Source organism: Typopeltis vanoorti, chromosome 6 (genome assembly GCF_054136105.1).
Source record: "Typopeltis vanoorti isolate ZY-2024b chromosome 6, IOZ_Tvanoo_1.0, whole genome shotgun sequence".
Lineage (NCBI taxonomy): Eukaryota > Metazoa > Arthropoda > Arachnida > Uropygi > Thelyphonidae > Typopeltis > Typopeltis vanoorti.
The window spans coordinates 93,729,013-93,754,761 of record NC_143554.1 but is presented as its reverse complement, the minus strand read 5'-3'; the positions used below and the strand labels follow the sequence as shown (position 1 = coordinate 93,754,761).

The following is a 25,749-nucleotide window of genomic DNA, read 5'->3' as shown; positions in this document are numbered from 1 at the left end:
GTGCATTAATTAAGGGATTGCTGTGTTTACACATTAGGATTTAGATTGATTAAAGAGATGGACTTCTTTCTTATTTATGTGTGATAATTGTTATATTTATATAAGTAGATACTCCAAAGTTCTCTTAATATAATTTGGTCAAAAGCAAAGTAATGATTAAAAACTGTCTCTTTGCCCACTAGAGTCGTGCCCCTATATCAGCGAAACTGGTAGCAAACATGTTATCAGTATCAGGAGCTGATCATATCATAACGATGGATCTTCATGCTTCTCAAATTCAGGTAAGTACACTAAAAAATTTCTTCAACTTCTTAGGAAGAATTCTATATCACAGGCTGATTAGATGCATTAAGTACTGAAGCCGCTTATAGTTAAAGTGCAACATATAAAATTATTATTTTATTTATTTTGGGTGGGATGTTTAATGTATATTTTCTTAACTACTTTTTTTCATCCAGAAGGATTAAAATGAGTATATTAGGTGTCCACTGTTGTATAGATACAAAGTATAATATTCTTATCATATGGTTGGGTAGCATATTACCATTAAATACTGCTTGCTTGTTTGTTAGATAATCAGAAATATTAGCATGGTTTTTTTATATTATATTAAATTGTTTCTCTGAATGTTGATGATTATAATCTAATCCAATACTTTTTTTATAATTCACTATTATATTTTATATAAAATCTCTGGACATTTGCACCATATTTTATGTTCATATCTGTATTTATATTTTTTAGCAGTGTGTGTGTGTGTATGCCGGGGGGGTGCATTTGTTTTTGATTGCTGCAGTCACATTCAGCTCTTAGAAATCTGGAAAATTTTTGAGGATGATTAAAAAATATTTTAAAATGTATCAGTTTAATGAGTACATTAAACTGATTATTTGCATATTCTTGTCATTTAATATTTACAAACTTGTTGGATCAATAATGCAATAATTAAGATTAATATGCTAGATTAAAATTAACTAACTCAACCATCTAATAAAATTTTATGTATATATATAATCTTGTTTTAAACCTTCTCTGTGCAGTTTCAGAAATCTCTCGGTGACTCGTGTCCTTCAAAAAATTATAATAAAAGATTTTAAATGTGCATTACTAAATGGGTTTGTAACCTGTAGTTTTCATTGAATACAGTATCACTCTTCCAAATTGAATAGCATATGAATTCTACATCAAGTATATTTTTCAACCAGATGTTCTTCACATAACCTATATACATCTGTTTTTCAGCCATTTTAAGTTTTTAATATGTAATGTGAATCTTACCTTCAAAGATAGTAACTCTATACTACATTAGTATTAGCTCCATGAGCTAAGAATTTATCTCTTGCTTTTGAGATAAAAACATTGGACAACAACAGATGCCCATTGATGTACCTTGTCCGATGGTCCTGTTGTATGCTTTTCTGGTGGATTCAGACATACACCATCCATCCATCTCATTGATAGTCTACTCCTACTGTTTTGTGAAGTCCTCCTTCCATCCTTTCAATGTGTCCAAAGTATATCAACTTTTCTTTTCCTGTGAATGTCCTTATTATTATTATTATTACGGGCAACTCCAAGGAGTCTTTAGACTCATCGAGGGAGGCCCTGAACATCGTGTTCATCAACTATTCAACATTCACATAGTATCTATCATACTTTGCCTTGAACTCATTCACAGTCATAGCACCCATAACAGACTCTGGCAGCTTATCCTAACTCTAACGCCCTTACTAACTACACTCTTTCCCAGCTTCCATGGATGGCCCTCCCACTACCAGTCCTGTTCTCAAAAATATCCTCTGAATTAATCCTATAGAAACCCTTCAGTAATTTGAATGTCTCAATCATATCCCCCCCTTTTTTTTTTCCGCCTATCAATCAATTTCTGCAACCCACAAATCTTCAACCTGTTCTCATAAGGTTCATTCCATAGACCTGATATCATCTTGGTCTCTCGCCTCTTGATCCTCTCTACCTCCTCCCCATCTAGAAGAAACCCAGGTGACCAAATCTGGGCACAGTAGTCGAGATGGGGCTCGATACAGAGGAACAATAACTTGCTTGTCTCTGTTCATCAATGTATTCTTTAGCAGCCAAGTGATTTGATGAGTGATTTAGCCACTTTTGCAATGTGTCCCCTAAACTTCAACTCCCTATCCACCAACACTCCCAAATCCCTGGCCTCTTCAATCTCCTGGAGTACCGTTCCACCAATTTGGTATACTGCTGCTAATCTTTTCACTCCAAAATGCATAACCTTACATTTTGCCACATAAAATTGACATCCATTCTCCTTAGCCCAGTCTTCCAATCTATTCGAGTCTTCCTGCAAAATTTTGACATCATCTGCATTCACTATTGCCCTTTCCAACTTTGCATCATCAGCAAACAAATGAACACTTCCTCTCAGATCCTTTCCTATATCATTAATGAACAAATTAAATACTTATCACAGTTTAAATAAATAAATTAATTAAACTGTGACTTGTGGCACACCACTAGTCACAGGCCGTCTTTTGGACTCTACTCCTGAATAAACTACTCTCTGATATCTCCATCAACCACCCACCTATCCATCTCACCCTATATCCATCCCCATATGTTGCAGTTTACGGATTAGAATTCCATGTGGTATCCTGTCAAATGCCTTAGCCAGGCCAGCAGTATCACTGTAAACCCATTACCCCCCTGTCCAGTTCAGCCGTCACTGTGTTATAAAACTTGAGCAAGTTACTGAGGCATAATCTACCCCTTCACAAACCCATGCTGTCCCCCATTCAGTAACTCATTTTCATCAATCCATTTCTGTATTTTACTCTTGACTATTTTCTCCAAGACCTTGACAATGACTCCTGATATTCTGATCGGTCGGTAATTTGCAACAGTAGTCTCGGATACTCCTTTATGCAGTGGAACTATTTTCTCCACTTTCCACACCTTCGGGCTCAGATTGAACAATACGGTCAAGGGCACTGACAATTCTCTAGCTGTTTCACGTAAGACCCGTGCTAGTATACCACCCAATCCCACAGATGTATTCATATTAAGGTTTTGTAATAGACTATTCACCTCCACTACATTCATCACAATTCCCATATAAACTGATGGTTTCTTGATTCCTTCAATGTCATTACCTGGATGATATATATATGCTTGTAAAGTGCTCACTCAGTAATTCCACTATATCAACTGATTCAGTGACCTCCCTACCATCGGCATTCATTAAAATCATTCTGCGATATACAGTTTTTCTCTTACTTGCAACATATCGAAAAAACTGTTTGGGATTCTCTTTAGCTTGCATGGCTAATTTCCTTTCATAATCCCCTTTTGCTTTTCTTACCACGCTTGTCACCCTTCTGGCCTGTGCTTTATACCGTTCGTGAGCCTGCAGGTCACCTTTCTCCTTAAATTCCCTCCACATTTTTTTTTTTTTTTTTTTTTTTGCAGCTCAAGCTTAATGGTGTTATTCATCCATTTAACCCCTACTTGATTTACTATTTGGACTCTAGGTATAGAGTCAGCCATTACCTCCTGCAAACGCTCCTTGACCACTTCCCATGCACTATCCTTGCAGTTTTACATGCCAAGGCACTGAACCAAGCAATCTCCTAAGCTTTTCATACTTACCAGCACGGTAATTTCACATGTACCCTGTCTTGATCAAAAATTTCACACGTTTAGCCACCTCCCAGGTCTTATGATCACTTTCACCAATTGGTGGCAACATGGTCATGTTCATTACCGTCATGGAGCCTTAAAGTTCTGCTAATCCTTTATCACCATCCATTTGTTCACCTTTCAATATATGATATCCTCAACGGCCTTCTGTAACCACATCTCAAAAGCAGCTCTCCTTTTCCTATCAGACTTCTTCAAGTTCCAAGTCTCGCTCACAGCCATAAGTCACTTTTGTAAAAACAGCTCTATTTACAATCCTCAACTTTGTTCCTGTGGAGATAGATCCATTCTTCCAGATTTTAGACAAGTCTCTGACTGTTGTTTTAGCCATTCCTAATCAATTCTACCTAAAGATATCCATGGCTGTAGTGGAATTGAACCAGCTTGGCTATCATCTGGGTTTAGAAAAAGGGATCATTAAATGCTGTTGATGAAGAATATCTTCACCATGTGGGCAAGTGTTGCATTGTAATTTCTTCCATGCACACTGCCACTAAGGAATAACTACCATCTTATCTTAGAGGTACTTGAATTGCAAGACGTGGATAGACAAAAAAATATACTTCTTTTTGTAAGCTTTCAATTAATTCCAGCTAGTGTTATGAATTGATTTTAAATGCATAAATGTAATTCATATCTGTGGTATGATATATGAGAATGTGATAGGATAAATGGAGCTTTATAAATTGAAACTTGAAGAATTCGTCACATTTTTTATTCCCTTTTTTTTTTTTTATCTTCAAAACCACTTAATCCTTTCTGTCTTCACTCAATACTTCACAGTATTTATTTTTAAATACTGTGAAACAAACCTCCTGAACCTGATTCTTGCTAATCATATGTACATCTCTCAGCCATATGAGTTGAATAATAGTTAATGACTGCTAACCTCTCATTAGTGAAGTGCAAATTTCTTTATTGCAAAAAAGATTGCAATATAACAATCATGATTTCAGAAGATTAAATAAAGATTGTTGAAATAATTGCAAACAGAACATAAAGGTTTCTGGCAAATATAACTTACTTTTAAAGATTTTTTTTTAGGTTAGGTCACTTAAAGGTCAAACTAGATAACTAGGAGGACACTTCTATACAGCCTTTTAAGGAATATATGAACCAACTACTGCTTTTGATCTAATGTTCGCTATTCACCTTTTCATAGTACACTCTGTTAGTAGGTATCTACTGGAGTGAAGGATGGGTTGATAATTTGAGATTTAGCCAACCAAATTGTATTCTATATTAGCTTAAACCAAAAGACAGTGATGGTATAGCAAGATGAATGTCATGCCAGTTGAGGCATCATTCCCTTCTCCTTTTCCACTTCAAAATAGCATCAACATATGAAGTATCAATGGAAAGAGAAGTAAAACTGGCAGAAAAATTGGAGTATGAGTTGTTACTGAGTAGCATGTATTTGTGTGTATGGGGGGGGGGGGCTTCTTAATAACAGCTATTAGTTGTTATATTCTGGCAATAAGATGAAGATGATAATTTTGAATGATGCAATTTTAACCAGTGATAACATATGAAAATGGGAGCTGGACACTGAGACTAATGATCCTACAGAAGGTATTTGAAATAACAAGTGGTGGAAATCATTAGAGAAAGCAGCTGGCATTTGAAAAAGAGAAAAAAAAGTTCGAAAGTGTTCTAAACAGCAGAGTAAAACATGACCAGGCATATAAAATGTGTCGAGGAAATTTAAGACGAATAGTTGAGAAACTAAGCATTTAACAAGGATCTGTAAAAGCATATGGCAAGGTGCTAGGAGAAAATCTGTTCAAAACACTAGTTATATGGTATATACAGGAACAAGTCAACCAGTACATAGTCTGTATTTAAGTTGTGACTGCATGAATTGAAGTATGAGACAATGGTTTGATGTAAAATCAGATTTAAGGCACAAGTACACACTATCTCTGTTGTTATTCATCATTTATGTGGATCACATTAGGAAGGAAAATAGCATTAGGCTTTATCGAATTTGGAGATGTTAATCTCAGATGATATTATATTCTTAAAATCCAGTACAAGTCTGCCCCAATCCTCAGTTGAAATTGAGGATTGTGTATAGATTATTGGCATGAGACCTAGTTAAAGTAGATCATAATAGTAGATGCACATTTGTGTTTAACAGCAACTGAAATATGTAACAGTGTTATAGTTATGGTATAGTGGTTAATCATGCAAGTCATTATGGTGAAAGAATGTGCACTCATCTTGTTCAGACTTAATTAGTATATGCAAGGATGTCTGAATAAGTGAGGCATTAGATACGGATAGAAATCTGTGAGTTGTTCTACTGGGTTATGCAGATTAGAGGTGAGTATACAAAAAAAAAAAAAAAAAAACCACTTGGAGGTAACATTGTCTGTACACAAATGCCAAGTGTATCAGGAACAAAGAGGTAGACTTTGTTGCCTTGGTGAATATGTTGTGGCCTCAGATTATAGGCAGTGAGACCTGGCTGTCAGAGGCAGACATACACTGACATTGAATGTAAAGGATATAGTATTTTTAGAAGAGATAGATAAGGGTGCCAAATTGATATCCATTACTTCTATTCCTTCTTCCCATGGTCTAATTACTGCCTTGATAGTGATATTAGATGAGTCGAGTCCATTAAGGATAGAAAGCTATGATTGTAATCATTAGTATGTTATTAGTAAGTTTTAAACAATTGCTCGTTGCTTATAAAACTACAAGCAGATTGAACTGATTGTTTTCATTTTTGTAATTTGCTAGACATCTGTAGTCAATTGCAGAATAGCTTTGAATGCTTACAGCAGCCAAGCAAGAAAACGATCACAGGAATTTGAATGACATCAATACGAAGATAAATATTGGTTCTTCTGAAAAAGGCTATTCTTTCTCCTATCAAATAATAAAACTTTAGAGGAATTTTAATGCATGCACAGTTGATAAACACTATGAGAGCCAACAATTATCCTCCAAGAGATAGAAATCTTCTCTTGCACCACCATTAAGGATGAGTCTGTAAGAAAACAGAACAAAAACAATTACACATCTTATTATCGAGATTGACATATTCTTACTACTGTCATTGGTTTAGGTCTAATTAGATACTCCTCATTTCTGCAACACAAGAACTTTAACTCACTAAATTCAATTGTATTTTTAAATGACAATCTGTACACTTTCATTAAAATTCTAATTTCTTGTTTTTTCCCAAATGTGCTCAGCTTTTTTATAGTTTGTTTTCATGAAATCAGTTTTGTAATCCTAATCATTGAATTTCTTTTAAAATAAATATATTATATTGCTGTGAATTTAATCATGTAGAATAAATTATTTGACTCATAAATTTATGCAAATCCATGCTTTATAGAATACTCTATCATATTTAAGATCTCAAAAAAAGTTCATATAAAAAAATAAAATAAAAAAGCCAAGTATCAAATAAACAGAAACAGATTGGCTGTAATTGAGAATCTGCTATGCTACTGACATTTTAAATTATTAATGGTGATGATGTTACTGTGATAGTTCTTGATTACAGAGAAGAATTTACCTTCTGGACAACTGATATCAGCAAATAGCTAATTCTGAATTGCAATTTCTTGTTTCCTCAGTGCTTGGCTCACTTTTTTACTTCTGAGATGTCTATAAATTTTATCAGTTGAATGATGCAACCTGTAGCATTGTGTGTGGATTTTAATATATTGATGATGGATGCTAGTTCTTCTGAACAGCACCCATGGAAATTTATAGAAGAAACACAATTCAGAAACTAACAGTCTGAAACTCACTTTTGAGTGTGGGTTCATCAGTTAGCCAAACTGCCTTCTTCTGAATAGCATCAAGAATTTTTAGAAGGGTATACAGAAATATGAGAGCAGTATTTCAAGATTGGGCAGATTTGTGATTTGTACAAAATTAGTAGCTGTAGAGATTAAAAATAATGTCTTGAGAAATCCAAATCACATTTGTAGAAGTGATGGAAAGGGAGTAAGCATTAGTCCATAAAGCGAGTTCTTATCTTGACTACTAGGCTAAGCCATTATTATAGTTTGAGGGAGCAGAATTGTATTTTGGAAGCATTAAAGGTGATTAGCTTTTTATCATCTCATCTGAGGATGGTGTGGAGATTAACATTTAAAGTAGTAGAAATTGAAAATGCCATCATGAGCAAAACTGAAAACTGTTTGGGGTCAGTGAGAAAAAATTGTTTTTGTATAGAGTAAGAACAGTCACCTGTCACAGCTCATTAGCATTCCTACCAGAATACCTGACCACTCCCTCCAATTTGGCAACACACTTGACCTCTTCCTAACAAATTCACCTTCCAAATATACTATGGATGTCAGTTCTCCTCTTGATAATGCAGATCACTATCTCATACAAGTCTCTTTTGCCACAGAACAACCTTCACCCACCAGTTCTCAGTCTCATGCCCTTTGGCACCCTTGTAGTGCCAAAGGGCAATAGATATCCATCACTTCTGTTCCTTCTTCCCATGGTCTGATTACTGCCTCAATTCTTCCTCTCATCAGACCAAATAACAGAAATCATCCTCACGGGAACGAAGGGTTATTGATTATTCCAGTCCAAATTCTCAGCCACCATCCAAGCCTTGGTTCTCAAAAAAGTGTGCAATGCAGTAAGAGGAAAAAACTTTTGTATACCACAAATGGCTCAAGATCAAAACTCTAGCTGCTCACTGCCTATACTGCACCTCTCAACAGCTGCAAAACAATCATCACGAAATCCAGATCAGATTTTGAAAAGACCAAATGCTGCAAACTCTCTCCTCCTGCCCAAATGGCAGTGACTCCTTGTGGTCTCTTGCCAAGGCCATTAGACACAACTTCTGCCCGCCTAGGTTTACTCTGCTCTCGCATCTGGGTGGTACTATAGTTACCTCCACTCACCAATGGGCTCTTTCAATGTCACAAATTCTTCTGCCAGAAAAAAATCCAAAGAATCCTTAATATCCTCAACACAAACAAGCCATCTGGTCTTGATGGTATACACCTATTATGCCCTAGAACTAAAATCTATCCTGTATCACCTCTTCAGGCTATCCTATCCTGAATACCTGATTGGCATACTGGCATCTACTACCCTACAGTATGGAAACAGGCCCACATCCAGTTCATCCCAAAGAAAAAGGTGATCAATCAATCAATGAACTACCATCCAGTTGCTCTCCTGTTCTCTCTAAAATTATGGAGAATGTCAACAACAACCAACTCTTAAACCACCTACAGACCTACCAATTAATCGGTGATCAGCAGTACAGATTCCACCACTCACAATCTACAGCTAATTTTCTTGCTTTTACTACCTCGCCTCTGGACTCAAGCCATGGGGGGGGATGTAGAAACTCAAGTTGTTGGCTTAGGCATTTGATTGGGTTTGGCACAGGGGCCTACTTAACAAACTCCCATCTTGTGGCCTGCCTTCCACAATCTGCGACTACTGGATTGCCAACTTTCTCACTGGTTGCTCACTGCATGCCATGGTAGATAGTTTCTTCTCCTTAGATTTCCCCACCAATGCAGGAGTACCCCAGGGTTCTGTTCTTTCACCCACTCCTCCTCTTTTATATAAATGACCTGCTCTCATAGACATCCAATTCTATCCATAGCTTTTGCCAATGACAGTAGACTCCATTCCTCCTTTTCATTAGACAAACCTTGTAGTGTTCAAGTATTAGAATCCTCCAGATCTACCACGAGCAGTGATGCGAACTCAGATCTCCTAGCTATATACCAGTGGGGAAGGACAACCTTGTAAACTTCATTGCCACCAAAACTCAGTCATGTCTGATCTCTTGCAAGAAAATACCAAAATATCCAAACACGATCAGATTCCCTTCTTGGACTGACTTACGCCTCCGATCTTTCCTGGCACAAACGCATTTCGACTATAGCTTCTGCAGTAGTTAAAAAATTGGGTGTACATTTTCACACAAGGCACTACTTCACAGCTGTTAACTCTATTCATAGCCCAGATCCACTCAGCCATGGAATATTGCTCCCATGTTTGGGGTGGTGCACCAAAATCCTCTTTAAGATTGCTTGCTTCTGTCTAGGGCAATCTGGCTAATTAACGATGCCTCTCTCACAGATGTTCTGTTTCTACCTTGTGCCTCTTCTACTGGTACTTTAATGGACAGTGCTCTGTCTGCTGAATTGCTCACTGCTGACCAACACCCTTTTATATTCAATCTTGAAATTCATTGAACTGACTTTATTGCCTCCTCTTTCATTCCATCAACTTTTGTTCTTTGGAACAGTCTGTTCCACTCTGTCTTCCCCAAAGAATACACCCTTCATTGTTCAAACAAAATGTGGATCAGGTGATCTCTCACAAGAAAGAGCTTGCATCCCTTCCCCCTTACCTTCAGTAATACTAAGATTGAAGTTATTTAATCTCAGTGCATTAACTGAGATTGAATGCTCTTTGCCATAACATAAAGAGAATGATTCCTGGCAATCTGTTACAAGAGATGGAAGGCATCCCATACAATGGTAGTTTTAAGAGAACCCCTATGAAATGTCAAGGGCAACAGCACAAGTTTTCTTAACATTTCCATGGCATGTCCAGAGGTAGTAATGTAGACTGCTGTACTAACTATATATAATCTGGTGATTTACTTTTAAAAAAAAAAAAATTTGATTATTCTTATTCCATTTAATATTCATTTCTTATACATGTTAATGTAATTTATAGGGATTTTTTGATATTCCTGTGGATAATTTGTATGCTGAACCAGCGGTACTAAAATGGATCCGAGAAAATATACCAGAATGGCGAAACAGCATTATTGTTTCTCCTGATGCAGGAGGTGCCAAAAGGTGAGTGTGCTTTTGGATGTGACAAATGTTATTCCTAGAGAAAGTGCATGAGAGAGAGACTGTGTATTTAGCTCGGATTATTTTAACTGAAATCATTGCTCTTTGTTAAAATTACTACATGTTTAGATTATTTGTACTTTTAAAGAAAATAAAAGAAAGACTATTCAGAGAACTTTTTAAGTTTGGCTTAATGTTCACTCCTCACTTTGTCTTCACTATTCTGTACCTATCCAGTCAGTGGAAATTTCTTCGTATATTCATGGTCAGTTTTTTCAACTGACCATGTTCTCATTACTTTTGCTTTGTTTAATTTTTGAATTCATATTGAAATGTCCTTTGATACTTAATCCAAACATGCAGTTAAATTTCTAGTTAAGTATTTATTTCATTTTATTCATTTTTATTTTCATGTATTCTCTTGCTGTTTGTCTTGGATGAAAACCCAAGTTTCTAGAAAAAGAAATGCTGTCAAATCTCATATGGCTATGAGACTTGACTTCATCACATTAACTTGAAAAGTACCTATAACAATTCTTAGCTTTCACATCCTTCACAAGATTTGAACCCAAGTCTTTCCAGCTTAAGGGCATTGTCTATTTAAAATTTATTTTGTGATAATGCTGACAGAAGTAAAAAAAAAAAATTCTTTCGAGTTAATGTATTTATCTTGTGACTTTTCTCTAAGACACAAGATATCCAATTAACTTTAGTCTCCCACTCATGTAAAGTTATGCATCCTGACACCAGAAACCTCCCTAAGAATACATACACCAGCTCTCTAGAAGGCTGTTCTTTGAAACAGCCTTCCCTATACTGTTTGAATTACTACATCCTCCAGATGTGGAAGACATGAATAGATTTTTAGTCATTTGACTGCATGCAGTGCTGTTTATAGGTTCCCTTAAGAAGATGCACACAAAACTTTGTGTGTATGTTCTTAAGGGAACATACACACAAAGAAATAGAACATATAAATTCTTTTTCTTCTATCGAAGAAATAGAACATATAAATTCTATTTATATGTTCTATTTCTTCAGTGGAAATGATATTTCATCTATAAGGTCATAAAATATAGTTCTACTCCATCCTCAACTGCTCAGGAAGAGGCTAACTATAACTGCATCCAGGTAATCTCCAAGTGTATATATACCTAAGATACTGAGAGTTTTTGACATCCAGGTTGTATTAAAGCATTCTTTGCATTAAGATCTGCAAAGGATGCAATTCGTCCACTGTTGTTACTGTTCCTTATTGTTTATCATATTCTTTGTACCCATAGTTTATCTTAATTTGACTAATCAGAAGGAACGTGGAAATGTTACTGAGAACCTGTATGGAGGAGTTACACATTAACTTTATATAAGCTAAATCTGTATATAATATGGCCCAGTATAAAACTCAGAATTAACTTCGATTTTGTTATCTCCAAGTGGCATATTGATTTTAATGTCTCGCATATTTAAATTTTCTATGAGGTTATAACCCTAATGGATCAACAAATTAAAACTTTCTTCATCATCATCATCATCAAATTCCTGCCATGTACCCTCAAGGGGTGTACAGGATATGACAGTACTACATGAAAAAATTACATCATTACTAACTTCCTATCTACAATTTTCCTCCAAATCAGTCTGTTACTTGTCAAGACTCCAACATTATCAGATCTTATATTTCTATCGTCTAAGGCAGTTTGTACCATATCAATCCACCTATATCTTGGTCTTCCTCTGGGTCGTTTTCCTGCCAACCTGGCAGAGAACACTTGTTTTGCTAATCTTTCCTCTCCCATTCTATTTAAGTGACCATACCATCTGAGATTAGCTCTGCTAACACATTCCTGGATTGTGTTAGCAGAGCTAATCTCACGACTAATTTCTTTCTTATTCCATATGAATTTATTCAATTGACTTCCCACGATACCAGCTTTGCTGATTCTGTTGTCTATTTCTATATTTAGTTTACCATCTTCAGTAAAAATTGTGCCTAAGTAGCTGAAATGTTTTACTTGTTCCACAGGTTCTCCATTCACAACACAGTTGACATTTTCAATGATTCTGCCTATTTTCATTGTCTTTGTCTTTTTATTGCTGACCTTCATACCATATCTATTACAACAGCTATTCAATTTAGTCAGAGAATCTTGCAGACTTGTAGCGGATTTATTTAGAAGTATAACCTCATCCGCATAAAGCAAAGAGCTGACATTAACATCTCCAATTTTGATATCAGGTTTAATACCACATTCCTTCATAATGTGATCCATATAGATAATGAATAACAGAGGGGATAATGTACATCCTTGTCTCACACCAGATTTAACATTAAACCATCTTCCTGCACTTCCTTCAATTCTAACTGCTGACTCACAACTCAAATAAAGACTAAGTATTGCTTGATATAATGCCCCATTGACACCATATAACTGCTGCGTATTGAATAGCTTCTCTCTTGGCACCTTGTCATATGCCTTTTCCAAATCGACAAAACTTAAATACAGATCTTTGTTATATTCCCATGCTTTCTCGACTATTTGTCGTAAAGTGAAGATCTGATCCTGACAGCCTCTATTTGGCCTGAATCCAGCTTGTTCTTCACCAAGCTTTTCTTCCACAATTCTTCTCAACCGTTTCTCAAGTATACTTGCATAGATCTTGCCAGGAACACTCAGTAGGGAAATACCTCTGTAATTCTCACATTCAGTTTTATTTCCCTTTTTATATATGGGTACTATGAGAGCTCTACTCCAATCATCGGGAATTCGTCCCTCTGTCCAGGCTTTCTGAACTATGCAGTGCAGCCACTGTAAGACTCTTATACCACCATACTTCAGCATTTCTGGTCGAATATCATCTACTCCTGCTGCCTTTCCACATTTCAAGCCTTTGATGGCTTTTTCTACTTCAAGTATGGATATGTATTCCTGACTGCATGCCTGGTCAGTGTTTTTTATCACTGTGCTGTCATCACTGCTTGTTTCATTTAGCAGTTTTTCAAAGTAATTACTCCATACTTCAAGGATATCTTTTTCTCCTGTTTTCATTTCACCTTTATCATCTCTAATTCCTTTTACAGCACTCTTTCCTCCATTCCTAAGCTTCTTCAACAACCTCCAGAATATTTTGCCACCTTCTTGATATTTATTTTCTATATTCTTGCCAAAGTCCTCCCATGACTTTTGTTTAGCTAGTTTTACACACTGTTTAGCTTTCTTACATTTGTCTCTGTATTCTGTAAGAGTAAAAGCTGACTTATTTGCCAGGAACTTTTGATATGCTTTCTTCTTTTCCTTCACTGCCTCTTTAACTTTCTGTGTCCACCAGGGAGTTCTGATTTTTTTATCTTTGCACACAACCTCACCACATGCCTCTCTGGCAGAATCAATCAATGTTTCCTTCAGAGTTTGCCACTGAATCTCCAAGGTTTGATTCCTGTTCTCAAACTCTTTCATTTTCTTTTCAATAATATTTCTGTATTTTAGTCTACAGTTTACATCTGAGAGCTGCTCAACTTTTATTCGCTTTAAAACTTTCTTACATGTTATTTTTTTCAATATGAAATTCAATTTTATCCTGCTCAAGACTAAATAGTGATCACTTCCAATTTCAAATCCTCTGTACACTCTGGTGTCCTGCACCAGGGAGAAAACATCACTATCAACAATAACATAGTCAATGAGACTTTTCTTATTCCTAGCCTCTTCTCTCCATGTGAATTTGTGCACATTTTTATGTTGGAACATGGTGTTAGTAATAACCAGTCCATGTCCTGAGCAGAAATCCAACAGATATTTGCCATTATTATTAGCTTTGCTCTTTTCTCCAAATTTTCCCAAAATATTTTTGTATGTCTCACAATGATTTCCTACTCTACTATTTAGATCCCCAACAAGGACCAACTTTTCATTTTTCATTGTGTTAGTTGCTTTTTCTAAAGCCTCAAAAAATTCCTCCACTTCTACCTTAGTAGAACCTTCTGTGGGACCATAGGCACAAATAAGTCTCATTGTCCAGTTCCCCATTCTCATATTTGCCCACATTACTCTACTTGAGACTGACTGCCATTCAAGAAGATTAGCCTCGTATTTTGTGTTGAATACTATGGCTACTCCTTCTTTTCCTTGATTGTTATTGCCTGAATATAACATTTTGTATTTATTGCTCAGAAAGATCTCACCAGTTTTGGTCTTTTTTGTTTCAGTCACCCCTATTATGTCGATCTGGTACTTATCTAATTCCTCAGCTAGCTCCATTTCTTTGCCATTCAGGCTTCTTACGTTGATAGTACCGATCTTTAACTCTGGCGATGTTGAGTGGGGGTTTGTTTTCAGATTTGTTCCAGTAGCTGACTTTTCGCTGTTCGCCCTGGTTCCCTGGCGAAAACAACGGGGGCCTTGTTTAACCGGGCGACGCCCCAGCCGGCATGAAATTTTGTCATGTTGTACCATCATTTTTTATTTTGGTTTAACCAATAAGAATACAATTTGGTCGGCTAAATCCCAAATTGCCAGCCCATCCTCGTTCGTTCAGTATCAAAGTAGATACTCAACAGGGTGCACCACGAGAAGGTGAGGATTGGACATTAGGTCAGAAGCCCTGGTCGGTTCTCCGCATTCCTTTAAAGGCTATGTGGAGGTCTCCTCTCAGTTATACAGCTTTGACCTTTAAGCACCCCTTTTAAAACTTTCTTAACTGAAAATAATTTTTTTTTAAAAAATTAAGATGCTGAATCCAAATCTACCTTCAAAAATAAAAAAAATCTACTGTCCAAAATCTGTTTTATTTAAAAATATTTACACTTTTTATGTGTTTTTATCATGAAATTATTTGGTACTAATACTAAAATATTAAATTCACATCTTTCTGTTACCAGCATCAAAATTAACAAAGTTATCATTTCTGTTCCTTCAGTTTTAACTACCAATATGTAACTTATTTTGTGCATCATTATGTATAAGGTTCCATTTACAGCGTACAGATAATGTTTTGAATAGTTTATTATCATTAAATAAAGATAGCAAGATTATATTCTTGTTTAATCCTTTATGCAAGTATAAGCAAAGTTTGGGCATGAAGTTTCTTCATGACTAGACTACTTGTATATAGAGGCTAATGACATGCCATAACCTTTTAGGGATCAACAAAACTTAAATATGGGAAAATGAGAACTTCCATCCTCAGAAAGGAGGTAAAACTAGCTATCGAAAATATGAATACTAGAAAAGCAGTGATGATGAAATTTATACCGAGATGATAAATAGCATGGGCAGAGATGTGATCAAATTTGGGCTACTGGCATTTGGCCAGTGGACTGGGCAAAGACAATCTTTATATCAATCCATTAAAAAGGAATGCTATAGAACAATGGCATTAATCTCAAATGCAAGTAAAATCATGCTCTATATTAGCAATGAAAGAATTAATCACCTGAAGGCTCATGTCACTTTAGAACAAGCTGAATTCATTAATGCCACAGAAAACATTCAAATCTCAGACATCTTATTGGGAAATGAATAGAATTCAGTAACCCTGCTTGCTTGTGCTTTATTGACTACATCAAAGCCTTTGACTGCATAAATTGGAAATTGAGGTGGGGAATAATGTCTGTCTAGCTTTTCCCCAATGTGTTATCTGATTAATAAGCCAACTTTACAACAATAACCAAACTTCAGTAAAAATTGATAATATTATCAGATTGGCTCTGCTTGCAAAAAGAGGGTAAGGCAAAGTTGTATAGTATCTCCTGTATTCTTCAATATCTTACTGAGGTTCATCACCAACTTGGGATGACTGGAATAGAGGCATGTTAATAGGCAGCTCAAGAATCGATAACTTAAGATATGCTGATGGCATAGCACTAATAACAGAAAATAAAAATCACATGAATTTACTCCTTGGAAGAATAGGGTAGCATAGCTTCACATATGGACTCAAGATTAACATGAATAAAAAATAACAGACAAATGGGGAAGACTATAACATTGGGTCACCAGTCCTCAGCCATAGAGTGATTGAATAAGTATAGTAGTAACATATTGCCATGATTTCTCAGTTCTTTCGTAAGGTCAGAATGTAGTCTAAATCCAAATTGTTCTTACCCTCAGCAAGTTTTCTCAGATATCTTGATAAACCTTCTTTCAACACTTTCTAAAGAAATTCTCTGTTGCTTTTGCTCTCTCTCTCTCTCTGTCTGTGCATACATGCTTATACATATGCACATGAATTTGTGCATTATATGTTGCTTACAGATGATAAGCAGTGATACATAATAAAGACTGTATGTTTTCATAACTGGGTATGGGGGGGGTGATTTACTTGTGGTTACATATCTTCTAAAATTAATTTTACTTAATAGATACAGGTTAAATGCCATTGTGTGATTTGGATGGCACTGTACGGTAACATGTAATATTCTTATTTCTCTATCTATGATATATTTGAATTTTTGTATAAAACTCCCCAAACTTAGAAAATAGCCTGTTACATTTCATAAGAATAAAGCCTGTTAAATAAGAATATTACATCCTGTAATATTCTTATTTCTCTATCTATGATATATTTGAATTTTTGTATAAAATTCCCCAAACTTAGAAAATAGCCTGTTACAGAAATCTGTAGTTTGTTGGACCCTTCAATTATCAGAAAGGTAAGTTATGAAAATTGAAGCACAATCATTTGGTGCTCTACTAGAAGTCAGTTGACATGCAAGGATCAGTTAATTGAAGATTTGATAAATCTTCAATTGACCCATTCAGATAAATGGTCAATTACTGAAAATACAGTACCATCCCAAGAAGAAAGCATGTTGAAAGTTTCTCGTAAGTAAGTCACCTTGTGTTCTTAGAGAATACAGAAAAAATTATGTAACAAAGCAAAGCACTATGTAAATAAGTCATGATAAAACTTTTGTAAGAAAATAAATACAGTAAAATCCCTTTTTTTACACTTTCCAGGGGACTGATGTAAAAAAAGTTTAAATAGTAGGAAATGTAAAAAACATTAAAAAAAGGCTAAAAGATGACTTACTGCTAGTATGTGACTCTACATACTAGATTACAAAATTTAATAACTGAAAATAAATGAATTTACAATTACTTACATTTATCTATTTAAAAAATCTTTAATTGTTGATTGTTTTTTCTTTTTCTGCACTCTTATAAGTTCCACCTGCCTCTCCAGAGTGTATAAGGCATTAAGTGCCCCATCGTTTCCTGATGCACTTGCAATATACCGTCTCAAAACAGAGATAGCTTCCATTGCTTCTTTACTAGTAGGGACGGTAGGTTCTTGATCACAGTCTTCTTCAACCACCTTCCTTTTCTTCTTCACCAAGGTGGTTGGAAGACTCATCCATCATATACCAGTTGTTGGGCTCTGACATTTCTTCTTCCTGTAGTTGTTCATCCTTTTCCACAAACAACGTAACTCCTGCCTTCTGGAAACAGTTGGATATAGTTTCAGGAGTAACATGCAACTATGCTTTTGCCACATAATGCATGGCATCAAGGATTGATATGGTCATTTGTTTTGGGTCCATACCATTATCATGCATAAACGCAGTTTTTTCAACAAACATTTTTCTATATTTCCATTTAAATGCATGGATGATACCCAGATCTAATGGCTGAACTCACTTATACAATTAGGGAGAAAGAATATTAATCTAATGTTTCTGAGCAGCAGAACTTCAGGATGCGCAGGACATTTGTCTAGCAGTAGTAGTATTTTGCACTGATTTGCTCCCATTTTAGTATCCAGAGCATGCATAGTGGATGTAAAGATGCTACTGGGCATCATATTTAGTAGGCAGATTTTTCATGTTTTTAAAACACCTTGGCTTTTTAAAGTTACCAATTATCAGTGGAGGTAATTTTTCTGATCCATCAGCATTGACCATGAGCAAAACAGTTACCCTCTGCTTGCCGAGTTTTCCACCGTGACATTTCTCTCCTTTAAAACACAATGTTTTACTTGACAGAATGTTATAAAAGAGCCAGTTTCATCAACATTGAAAATATTTTTCGGTTTGTAGTCCTGAATAATAGTCTTTAGTTCATGTTTCCACTGGTTTACAGTTTTTCCCTGCAACACTATTATTTTCTCCACAATATTGTGACGAGTCTTGAAACGATCAATCCATCCATTTGACGCAGTAAAACCATTAATCCCCAACCTCGCAGCAAATTCGAGGGCTTTCGTTTGGAGTATAGTACCATCGACTGGAATACCCGACGCTCTTGTAGAAACAAACCACTCTGCCACAAGTTTATCCAATTCATCGTATGTCAGTGTCCTGATATATTTTCGTTTTTTTGACATAGCGCCAGATTGCTTTGAGTTCAATGCTTGACCTGTTTTTTACTATCGTGTTCAAAGTGGACACGGAGAGTCCAAGATCTTTTGCTAATTGTACACATGTTCTGGCATGCCAATCTGCACGTCGCAGAATTGCCATCTTGTACTGAAATACATTTTATATCTTTTTCCTCCATGTTACTAACATGGATCATCCACCACTGCAACTTGAAAGCAATTATCACATGCTAAATTACGTAGCAGAAATTCTGCAGTATACCACGTGCTTCTGAATTGTGACTGCGAACACCAACACTGCAAGCTAGTGAAGCGATATTTCATGAACTGTGGTTTATTCACTGATATCTAATATTCACTAGTAACAATTGTTACTTGGTAGAAGTATGAATGTGATTTCACAATTTGCATATGATCCTTGTTCATGATATCAATACAGCACTGTGAATGTGAAATCACATCGCAACACGTTACGGATGCCACGAGCTACTGACAGTTTAAAATTACTGATATGAAAACTTCACTGTATCAATTCGTACTGTAATTGAAAAATCACGGTATCGCTCATCACTGCTGCACGCGTGCAAGTCATCGTGATGGTGGAAACGAAACTACAGCCGAAAGCAGCGCCATCTGGGAACAGAAATCCACAGATTTCTGCAGAAATCAATTTGAATGAGAGGAAATCTGTTCGAAAATCAGTGTTGCCACCCGAGAAAAAATCGCAAATCACGGTAAATAACGTCCACATCAAGTTAATGGTGGGAAAACAATATATGAAATGTGAAAAGGCAGCTCAAATAGATATTATTATTATTATTAAGAGAGAGACCTCCAGGAACTCATCAAGGGAGGCCATACTATTCTCACTGGCTGTGACTTTAATTCATTCATGCTACGTACACATTCATCATCCAATTTCAAATCATTCCAATCATGCACTGCTCTGTGGGAGAAAAATCTAGTCCCCCCCCCCACTTCTTGAAAGCATTCATTCTCAACTTACAAGGATGCAAGCATCCTTTCCCAACCCTCCATAAAATGAAAAATTCCATTTACTGAAATTCTGTATAGTCCTTTCAGAAATTTGTAGGTCTCACTCATATTGCCCCTCTTTTATCTGTTTGCTAGTGTCTGTAGCCTACAAATTTTCAATCAATATTCCACAACCCTGATATCATTTTTGATACACTCCTCTGTATCAAAATCACAACGGAAATCAGGAGACCCAAACTGCATGCAGTAGCGCAAGTGAGGTTTTATCAAGGTTTGTTTCAGCCTTACAATTATTCTCTGAGTTGTATTTAAAATATTTGCTATATGACCCTTGAACTTCAACTTCCTGTCTACTAAAACACCAAGATCCCCAGCTCAATCAGTTTCTTCTAATATATTCCCACCAATTGACGTTGGATATCTAGTCACACCAAAGTGTATGACCTTACATTTATTAACAATGAATTGATAGTCATTTTCACATGCCCACAATTCCAGCCTATTGAAATCATTCTGCAAGTACTGTATATCAGCTGCATTTTTGATTACCCTGCCTACCTTTGCATTATCTGCAAATAGCTGTATGTCCTATGTCAAATCCTTCCATGAGGTTTGTGAAATGGGGAAAAGTAGTGGAGAAAGTTGATTTTTTATATATATATATATATATATAGTAGGTGAAAAAAATTAGAGCCTTATTGTAACTCAAGCATTACGTAGCGTGAGGATAAACGTTCTTCTATCACTTGTATTGTGCTTCCAGACAAAGCTGTTTGCTCAGTATTAGGAAGACAGTTGTGTGAGAGAAATTCACTTAATAGATCTTTCTTTCAAACCTGATCAGATTCCTTAGATATATCAAGTGCTACCACTTGAGATTCCTCAAGTTTTTCATGTCATTTGGGTAACATAAAAAGATCCCATGTTGATTGCCAGAATGGATTGTCACTGTCAATCAATAAGCTTCAAGGTAGTGTAGAAGCTGTATTAATAGTTTTCCCCATTACTTGAAAAAGAACTGAAGTGAGAAAAATTACATGATAATTTGGTGATAAATAGGTAATAAAAAGGTAACATAGAACAAGAGTTAACTCTGGAACACAAAGTTCAGAACAATTGGAGAAATGCCTTGAGGATTATGGCACTTTTGGTATCCAATTTGGACATGATTTTTCTGATTTCTTTCTGGCAAAACAATAAAAACACTGAATGCTACATGTTTGGAACAGTCGATGACATTTACTAAAATCATCTATTCAAGAAACAAGGAGGTTTGCTTTTTTCTGTGAGTTACGATGCAATAGAATTATCAGGGCACAAAGGAGGTTGCAGAATGATTAGACAAAAGTTAGAACTTTTGTCCAATGGTAGCACTGGAAAGAGAAGAAACAAGTATGACTGCCATTTGAACTGATAAACAGAAAAAGATGATGAAAATTTCACTAAAAGCCTGTTGTAGTATGTCAGTTTTTTTTTTATTATTATTATTGTTTTCCTACAGCCTTCATATGCCTTGGAAAACAAGAATTTATAGTCGAGGAGAACAAATGTGTCTTTCCCAGTAAGAATTGTTTCAGTGATATGTTCAGTGCAAATGTTTGACAGCAATAGTATAACAAGTAATTGAGCTATAAGTCATGAAGATCCACTTGGCATTCTTTTAATGCTAGACAACATGTGAATAATGAGTGGCTGTGCATGTGTTGTCCCATGAAAGAAGAAATCCATACTAGACCCCATTACTTGAAAAATGGGGTCTAGTATGGATTGCTTATGGTTTACTTATGGACTCATGGTTTACTTAGAGAATCATATATGATGAATAAACTAGTTTTTAGAATATGGATAAGATTATCTGGTATTCATATTAAACGATGTTTTTTCTTGACCACAGAAGCTATGTAAATTGACTATTTGGGGAATGTTGATCAAGTATCTGAGAAAAACTATTTAATACCAACTTGAGCTGTTGGCATCTTCAGGGTACAGGACTGATGATAGGAACTAAAGCTAACAAAACATGTTGCAGATTAGACATTAACAGAATTCTAATTATAAATTACAAAACAACACTGAATGTGTATAATACACGTGTGACATGTACTTGATTTCACTTGTTGTTTAGGAACGTTTTATAGTTGGTACTAAAGTTCATTTCTTGTGTGTTTAGAGATCTAATTAGGATCTTCCAGATCTCGGATAAGATTAAACCTTGGTTCCTATTAATTTTCTACAGAACAGGCAACTGTTTTGGCTTCTTTAAAAATACGAGAGTGGTAATCCTCTTCTATGTAAGGAATACAACTTTTATCCCACTCAATGACATGCTGGAGTTAACAATATCCCATGCTCGTGCGGTTTAAGTTACATTGGCCAAACTTCAAGAAGCCTTGAGATAAGATAGAGAGAACACATTGGATATGTCAAAAACACACAATAAATGAACTTTAGTACCAACTATAAAACGTTCCTAAACAACAAGTGAAATCATGTACGCACCACACGTGTATTGTACACGTTCAGTGTTGTTTTGTAATTTATAAGTAGAATTCTGTTAATGTCTAATCTGTAACATGTTTTGTTAGCTTTAGTTCCTATCATCAGTCCTGTACCCTGAAGATGCCAACAGCTCAAGTTGGTGAAACTAGTTGGTATTAAAATAGTTTTTTCTCAGATACTTGATCAACATTTCCCAAATAGTCAATTTACATATTATCTGGTATTCTATTAGACATTTGAACATTAAATGCTCTTTATTATTATTTCTCCTAATTACTATTAGGAGAAATTTTGACTGAAGAAAAACATTTACATAAAAGAAAGTAAGAATGATGAGTGGTATTAGAAGATCAGTAGAAACAGTTAATGAATTTGATAGAATATGGGCATATAGATTTTTAGCTAATGAAGTTATAAACTGAATATGGACAAATATCATCTTTGAGATGATGTCATATATAAATCTACCATCTAGTGATACCTAGTACAACAACTTTGGCCTTTCCATAGATTAGAACATATAAGAACCATGGCAATAGCTTATTGGCTTATTTGTAAGATTACTTTTTTTATATATAGATTGTGGGAACTGCTCTAACCATTCATAAATGGTGCTGTGAAAGTCCGAGTTGAATTTCATTGGATTATAGGAATATGGCTGCCATTTTTTCTTCTCATACTTTCTTCTTAGTCTGTATGTGCATTGGTTTAAGCTGTCAACATTGCACTTGACATTAACTTTACTATGCAGTTTCCTGATTTTGTTTGGTAATTTTCAAATGTTAAAAAAAAGGAATACATTTTTTACTACATTGCCACATACACTTGGGGAATTATCAGACTCGTATAAACTGTATGAAGTTCTTAACTTTTTTAAAATAATTAATTTATACATACACATTTGATTATAAATTCTAGTGAAGATTTATGTGTAGATACTGGTTTCCTTAACTTGACATTTAAAATTTTGCTTTTTGTACATGCAAAAAGCAAAATTTTTGCATGTACAAAAACTTTAGACCTAAATACTAATTTAGGTCTAAAGCCTAATACTGGAATAATTAAATATAATGTATTTATTATTATTTGACACCTCCAGGGAGTCCAAAGACTCATCGAGGGAGGGCACCTGCTCTACAAACTCTGTCTCAACCATTCAATCCACCAATGCCATTTACTGGCAACCACCACCACTAGTATTTCCACAGACAATCACAAACATCCATGCCCACAGCAGGATGCGAACCCGCAGCCTTTTGGCTGGAGAGCAGATACTCTAACCACTCGGCCAACCAGGCTGGCGCATTTCATTTGAGAAAGTGCTGGAAGTATATTTTCTATGCTTTTGAAGGAACTTCATGAGTCTGAACTAGTTGCCATTAATTAGTGGGATCTTTGCACAGTTGCGATACCCAGGCAACTTGCTGTGAATGCTCTGTGATCACTTTCAGAAATCTACAACCTATATTGAACCAGTGCAATCCTTAGTGTCTTCTTGAAAACATAACTGATGGTAATGGGAAAACAACAGAAGCACATACTCGTTATAAAGTAATGAGTACATGCTTCTGCTCATCAGCAGATATTTATATACTGTTACCATGGCATCATTCTGAATTTAGAACAGATAATCTTTTTTCTTCATAGGTAGCGTGTTCACTTTTTTTTTAAAAAAAAAGTAGAGATAATTTCATTTGCCATTGGATCAGAAGTCTTTGGTGATTTTTCCTTCCTTTCAGAATGTATGAAGTGCTACTATACTTTTTTTATTTACATCAAATATTCTGGTGGTTATTAATAGATAGATAAAAATTTCTCTCAAAATAAAAATGTAGTTCATTTTTATTTATTTATTTTTTTTTTTTTTAGGGTAACGTCAATTGCTGATCGTTTGAATGTAGAATTTGCTTTGATCCATAAAGAAAGGAAAAAGGCGAATGAAGTTGCATCCATGGTTTTAGTAGGAGATGTAAAAGACCGGGTAGCAATTCTAGTTGATGATATGGCAGATACTTGTGGTACCATATGTCATGCAGCTGAAAAGTAAGGCTTAATTGATGCTTATTATTTTTGTTTGATTTAAAAGATTTTAAAGTTTAATTTATTATATCAATCCCATCTAGAAGAACCTGTAGTACATTACTGCTATGTGGAAGATAAATTTGTTATTTATCATGTTCAGATGTTAGTTTTAGCTTGTGTTTATAGCTGTCAGGTAATATGCATATTAATAATTTCTGCATAGGATGTTTTTCCTTAATTGTTATTTATTTTTTGCTGTTAAATTTGTTTTAATATTGAGTAGCAGAGTTTTTAAACAAATCAAAGCACTAGGGGTCATGTAGAAGATCATTGTTATGAGTGCTCTGAAGAGATAAGCTTGCTTTATTTAAAAAATTATGATTTTAACTTTTGATATTTATTTATTAAATTCAAAAAGTAATATGAAAGAAATTTAAAAAAAGTGAAGAGTGCTGCACAATATTAGTAATTTTGGGGTTGAAGAAATACACATAGGAATTGGATTGACTTGAAAAATCAATTGGGGGAACAGCAAAAAAGGCATGAAAGGAAGCAGAACATACTAAGAAGGAAATGAATACTCAAGGGAACAACAAATTTAAAAAAATACATATATAGTTCCATGATTAGGGCAATACTGGTTGGGCAAGCAATGAAAGCATATTTTTCAGGAGTGAAGATTCCTTACTGACTGAAGAGAAGAAATATATAAACAGATAAGCAGAACAAGTGGATAATATGATTGTGTAGTTCAAAAAATGCTCTGCAAGGGGTTTAGTCTAGTATTTTATGAAAGAAGATACGAATCATCGAGTAAGAAAAAAGAGCAAACTAGTCAAAACTGTAAGTCTTTTGTCATATTATGACAGACATGAGCTTGATAGTTATATATGAGATCTTGGGATACCAATCTGTGTTTGTTTTTTAACTCAGTGTTTTCTTTTTATTTTGGAGTTAACAGTTAAACCACTTGGTATTGATAGAATAATTTACTAATGGTGAAACTGACAGTATTACATGCATGAGAAAGAAAGAAACTACTCTTACCACTCAAAAAGATGGCACAGTCAACATCTTAAAAAAAAAAAAACTGATATTTAACTAATAACTAAATTACCATATTATGTATTAATTAAACTTTAATTTTAATACATATCTTACAAGTGTCTTAAACTGAAAAGAATGTATAGTTTTTTTAGAGGTGTAAGCTACTTATGTGTTTATTGTAGGAAAGGCTAGAGATATGATCTTGTCTTATGATTTTATGTACCCTATGTGGGTACATAAAATTTATGTACCCTATGTGGGTACATAAAATTTATGTACCCACATAGGGTACATATGTGGGTACATAAATTTCAATAGATCGTGTGTGCCAGAATTCCTCTAAAACTGCGGGTGAGCTCCTCAG

The 25,749-nt window shown here is 35.2% G+C and overlaps 1 protein-coding gene across 2 annotated transcripts in view; it reads left to right on the top strand.

Moving 5' to 3' along the window:
• The window catches only part of Prps (phosphoribosyl pyrophosphate synthetase), a 76,934-nt gene that overhangs the window by 28,421 nt on the left and 22,764 nt on the right, over nucleotides 1-25,749 (top strand). For both annotated transcript variants that reach the window (XM_090395033.1, XM_090395032.1), the window contains exons 3-5: nucleotides 183-281; nucleotides 10,384-10,508; nucleotides 24,186-24,359. In XM_090395033.1, coding sequence (XP_090251159.1) covers nucleotides 183-281; nucleotides 10,384-10,508; nucleotides 24,186-24,359 — 398 coding nt within the window. The remainder of the gene's footprint in view (nucleotides 1-182; nucleotides 282-10,383; nucleotides 10,509-24,185; nucleotides 24,360-25,749) is intronic.